Source organism: Pleurodeles waltl, chromosome 4_1 (genome assembly GCF_031143425.1).
Source record: "Pleurodeles waltl isolate 20211129_DDA chromosome 4_1, aPleWal1.hap1.20221129, whole genome shotgun sequence".
In the NCBI taxonomy this organism is placed as follows: Eukaryota; Metazoa; Chordata; class Amphibia; order Caudata; family Salamandridae; genus Pleurodeles; species Pleurodeles waltl.
The window spans coordinates 709,076,031-709,082,030 of NC_090442.1; the positions used below are offsets into that span (position 1 = coordinate 709,076,031).

The 6,000-nt window shown below is 43.7% G+C and overlaps 1 protein-coding gene across 2 annotated transcripts in view; it reads left to right on the forward strand.

Moving 5' to 3' along the window:
* The window catches only part of IL15RA (interleukin 15 receptor subunit alpha), a 413,899-nt gene extending 410,188 nt beyond the window's left edge, over positions 1-3,711 (forward strand). For both annotated transcript variants that reach the window (XM_069229273.1, XM_069229274.1), the window contains one exon: positions 1,372-3,711. In XM_069229273.1, coding sequence (XP_069085374.1) covers positions 1,372-1,507 — 136 coding nt within the window. In that variant the 3' untranslated portion in view covers positions 1,508-3,711. The remainder of the gene's footprint in view (positions 1-1,371) is intronic.
* The last annotated feature ends 2,289 nt before the right edge of the window (positions 3,712-6,000 follow it).

Below are 6,000 nucleotides of genomic sequence, written 5' to 3' on the forward strand. Positions count from 1 at the left end.
GTCCTGCCTACTAGGCATACGCACTAGGCCCAAGGGGGACAAACAATTACATAGGGTCATAGACCTGACTTTTGTCCTATTCACACGCCTCATAGCTATGCAGTGGAAGGCGTCAACTACCTCAAGTGTAAATAACGTGCTAAAAGGGCTACTACAGTGGGCTGGGGCCGAAGCACAAGTACTTCATTCACTGAATGATAGGGGTGTGGAGGTGGCAGGACGTGGAAACAGGGACTACATTGCAGAGGCCGAGGCTAAAAACGACTTACATCCCCCCTGAATTACGAAAGCTGATGTTCACTAGATGACAACTAGCACATCAAGATCGCCTCGCGAGAGGGCACCTTGTGTTAGGTGATAAACAGGTCACATCTATAGCCCAGCCAGAGACAGCCATAGCACACAGTAAGGCGTGACACACTACCCAACACAACAGAGATTGGAGCCTGGGTAACGACGCCAGCACCACTTATGGGATCACACTCAAGTACATGGGTAAAGCCTGGGAAACATTACATCACCACAATTATATCCAGGATTGTCAGATATAAGGTAAATGTCACAAGAATGCTGCCTTGATTACCATCACTCTCAGAACTTAGCATCCTGACGATGTGAGAATATACACATATGCATACTGAAGATAATGTTTGACGGCAAATGTCATTTGTCTAAGAACTTGTAGTAATTTTGGACTCCTTTCCCTTTTACCTACCCCCCTCCACAGCCTCCATAATGAATACCTGATATTATGTATGTGCATGTACAACAAACGCCTAGTGTTCTGCATCGTTTGATTATGTTGTAACGATTAAAATAAAAACAGATTTGAAAAAAAAGTTAAAGTATTAAATAATGCTTGATTCAGCATGGGGGGGTGTTCCTGCATCCGGTTGTCCCTGGTGTTGGAACATGTTTACCCTGCTGTAATTTCTCCCACTAAAGTCGGGAGGGTCTGGCGGTTGCAGCATTCTCATTCTGGATTTTGCTGTTGCAGCAAAACTCATTCTGGATTTTTTTCATGGTTGACGGAGGATAGAATGCCAGAAATTACATTTCCTTCCCTCCTCTACCCCCCGTCCCCACCACCCACACAGCAGGTGGTAAATGTATATGTTAAAACTCATAAAACTTGTGGTTTTCCAATCAGTAAATCGGGTTCCACATAGCAACTCCTCATCCCAAGGAACGTAATTTATAATTGCATAGTACTGGAACGGATTTACCACACATTATTTACTATGCTACACTAGTGTGCATCTCAGAATCAGGGCTCTAGGGGGGCTTTTTTGTGCTTACCCTTAAACATTCGTGCATTGGTATTTTCTCAGTATACATTTTGACTTTAATGTTCAAATTAATGTCTTTCAGAAACCAGCGGCATACACCGAAAACCATTACCGAGAACTCTTCCATTCCAATGATGAGCCAAGCTGCAACCAAGGAGAGGGTGGATAGCAACTTGATGGAAGAACAAAATACAGAGCATGTGGAAGAGGGAACGTAGGGCTGCCACAGTGCTACTCAGACTGCATCCTAAGTTAAGCCTCATTCACCTTTTGTATAGGTCGACTCTTCTATTCAATGGACAAAGCAAATTGTTAAAGAAATCATCCTTATCAACCCGAGTGCGTATTGAGCCTGCATAGCAGTTTCTGCAGTAAAGAAAAGGCCACGCTTCTACACCAAGATTCTGTCCTTTTTATACTCTTCACAACAATCATTGTGGCTACGTTCTGGCTCTGGTGAGGAAAGTGAGGAAGCGCTTGAATAGCACCCAGCGCGCTCCATCATAGGTTAACCAAAATTGCCATTTCGTCCTCAATTTTAGGTGTGGATGCGTTTTTAAAGACACAAGGACCTCTGATTGACCGAAGGGGAGATGAATGCAAGCATCATGAATAAGGGATGGATTTTTGCCTGAGCACATCCTATTTCTGCACCTACCGTCTTAATTAGTATCGCTAGCAGAAATAAATAATATTTGTAAATGAAAGCATTGATGCTAGAAGATTCAACACATTTAATGGAAATTTGAGTTTTAATATGTGCACAGACTGACCTAACAAGTCATCAGTTTCAACATCCATTAGACAGCTATATTTCAGGGGGCATTTAAGTCTCCTGAAATGCAAACATAATTTTAATGCGAGAAGACTAAAAGAAAATATTTGTACTATATGTAGCAAGCTACAAAATGTTTCGAAGAAGGAAAACAATAATTTTAAATGTACACACCAAATAATTGTTCAGTGCTCAACATTTCATTTGTTACAGTAAACACCTGTAACCGGAAATCTGCAACGAGAGCTGCCAGATCTCGGCATGTGCACTAAATATCGTGTTGCTGCTCCAGTTTTCACTTTTTCACTTAACAAATCAGTGCATTTCGGGAGTTGTAATATTTGTCTGAGTCAGCCGATCAATTTTTACTAACAAAATTGATAATGACTTGCAACTTAAAACCCGCGTCTCTGAAGGTGTTGTGTAGTGTGCATGGAGAGTAAGTGAACGGGTGGTCTGACTCACCAGCACCAACTAAAGGCCTGTTCATCTGCCTGCCTGTACCTCTCGCTGTCTGTCTGTCCAACTCTATCTGTCCACGTGCACCTGCCTGTTCCCTGTCTTACTGTGTGGGTCTATATATGGGTGTTTGCATGCACATTGGTGCCTATATATTTATGGAACTATTTGCGCTGTTGGACATTTGTTGGAGAGGCTGTGTAGTAGTTCTAGTGGCTGACTGTATGGATGTTGGTTTGTGCATGGATGCATTTACGTCTGGTGATACATGTACATGGATATCAGTAGGTCTGTTGCTGTACCTATTGTCAGGAATAAGGTGAACCCAGAGTGCAGGCAGGCCCTGCTGACCCCTTATACTCAAGTCCGGGACTGATAAAGGCAATACCTTGTTTCAGAGAGAAACAAAGAAAATGATAGGTTAACAGATGCTTGCCAAAAAAGGAGAGCTGTGAAAAGGTATAGATAGAGGATTGCAAATGCTGGCATTAGTAATATAACATTCTGAAGTATACAATTGTATTCTCAGCCAGATGTACACTAACCTCTCCTGTTCTGTCGAAAGGCAAAGATGCAGACAGAGAATGTCTCCAGCTAAATTCAAGACAGCACATCTCTAGTAGAAGGCAAATACAAAAAACACAAGAAGTACACAAACACCTGAGGAATTTGAGGAGGGAGCACGGATAAAATGGAAACTAAAAAAATGATAGCAGAGGAAGGCCAAATGTGAACATGAATGAGCGCGAGGTAAACGCCCCAACACACAAAGTTACCAGGCACAGGGTGATTCAAACCCTTGTTTCTTATGCTGTCACAACCATCCATGCCCCAGATGTGACTGCAAATGGTGGCCATATTTCATAAAGAACAAAATAGTTTCTTACATGTAGGTGTAGTTTTGCAGCTTGAAGAATTTTCTGGATTCACATGATGGGCATATTCCGCCATCTAGTGGTTAGGACCCGAATTCTCCAATTTAGTAGTAGTCCTTTTCTCTTGTTCCTCTTTTTTTTGTTTGCTGTTTGGCGTCGCCAACTACCACCATTTGGTGCTTGGACTATCTTCTGACGTCATGTGCCCTCCCCAGAAGCCTTCCTGTTGGTCGCTATCTTCAGATTCTTTTTTTTTTTAATCATCTCATCTTCTGGGGAAACCAGAAAATTCTTCATGCTGCAAAACTACACCTACAGGTAAGAAACTATTTTGCTTTGTAGTGTGAATCTTTTCTGGATTCACATGCTGTGCATTCATTTTGTAGCAGTATTTAATCCTGAAGTGGCTGGGATGAAGATGAGTTTAAATTTGTAAATGAATGCATTAACACTCTTTGTCTGACTTGAGCTTCTTTGTTCATTTGAATGTCTATGCAATAGTGTCTTGTGAATGGATGCACGTATGATCAGATAGCTGCCATACAAATGTCCTGTAGAGGTATCTTGGTTAGAAAAGCTATTGTTGCCCTTTTTTGCATGTTGAATGTGGTCTTGGGTTGTAATTTAATGGTGCTCCTGCAATTGAGTGACACAATTGGATCATTTGAGATATCCATTTTGCAATTTTTCCTTTTGTAACTGGATTACCCTTGTAATTTTCTCCAAAGGCTACAAATAGTAATTTTTGTTTTTCTGACTGCTTTTGTTCTTTCTATGTAGTACCCGATTGCTGTTCTGGCATCCACAGTGTGTAGCGCACTTTCTGAGCAGTTATTTGGTTCTTGGAAAAAACTTGGGAGTTGGATTGACTGATTTAAATGGAAATGTTAAACTACTTTTGTTACAAAATGTGGGTCGGTTATTATGACTAGCCTGTCCATGTGAATTTGCAGATAAGGTTTTTGAAAATTGAGAGCTTGTAATTCCCTCAATTTACGCAGTAATGTAATTGTCACTAGGAAAGAAGTTTTTAGCATGAGTATTTTTAAAGATGCCTTGTGAAGAGGCTCAAAGGGTTTCCCACTTATTTGTGTTAGCACCAGGTTTAAGTTCCATGTTGGTGCAGGCCCCCTTCTGAGTGGTGCTATTCTTTTTTCTCCCTCTAATTACTGGGAAGTAAAGAGTCTTCTTCCTATATTGCCCTTTGTATAGGGCACAATAGCTGCTAAATGTACTTTTAAGGAAGCATATGTTAGTTTGCAATCTAGGACATGAGTAAGATATTTCAGGACTGTAATGTCTTTTGTATTTTGATGTAGTAGGCCCACCCTTTTGCATCAAGGAGAGTATCTTTTCCATTTTGCCATATAACATGTTCATATAGTTGGCCTTCTTGCTGCTCTGAGGACTGCCATTGACTTCTCTGACAGATGCAGGTGACCAAACTCTAAGGCCCTCATTATGAACATGGCGGTCTGAACCGCTGTGGTGGCAGTCATTACTGCCAACGGCATGGCGGTCCAGACCGCCATATTCTGAACATGGTAGTGAACTGGCTGCAAGGCAGCCAGTTCACTAACACCCACTGCCAGGACCAGAGTCCACCGCCGGGCAGACTGTGAGCACATCCGACTCCCCCCTTTCCACAATCCCTACCCACCCCCCAATCCCATAGAACAGCCTCCACCCCCCAAACCCCATGCAGGTCCCCCCACCCCGACCCTCACCGTCCCCCACCCCTTCATACAGGTCCCCCACACCTCAACCCCCCACATCCACACTCACCTATTCACGTACATGCACACACGCAGACATGCACTCAGACACACATCCCCTCCCCCCACATACACTCACGCACACCCCCATGCACACACACACCCCTCCCACCTCAGACACCTTTTCCGTCGCGCTGCTCAAGGAGGGAACAGGCTTCCCTGGATGCTGCTCCGCCGCCATCACCACCTCTCCCAACACTGCCACGCCTATAACTGCTTCATTATAGGCGTGACGGTGTATGGAGTGATGTGGTGGTGAGGGTGGAGCAGCATCTACCCCCGCCACCGACCACTCGCATGGCGCGTCTCGGCTGTGAGCCACCATGCGTCATTATATGGCGGGATGCTGGCCGCCAACACTGGCAGTCTTTCATTGACCGCCGGCACTGTTGGCAGCGGAGCATCCCGCCAAGAATATAATGAGGGCCTAAGTGTTCAGGATCCATGCTGCTAGACTTAAAGTTTCTGGTTCTGGATGGAGAACTTGCCCCCTCCTCCCTTTCATTGACAGCAGGTTGTGAAATGTTGGTAGTTTCTGGGAGTTTTCTTTTGCTATTTCTATATGTTCCGAATAGCAAGTGTGTCTCGCCCACTGAGGGGCAATAAGAATTAGTCATCTTCTCCTGTTTGCATGTGCTGATTACTCAGTTTATCAATGGTTTAGGGGGAGAAGCATATGCAACTATCCCTGGCCAACTTATCGAAAGGGCATTCCCTATTGATTAGTGGTGTGGGTGTCTGGCTGTGAAGTATTGGCATTTTTCATTTGTCTGCGTTGCAAAGAGATCTATTTTTGGTGCACCCCAACATTTGAATAACTGTTTGAG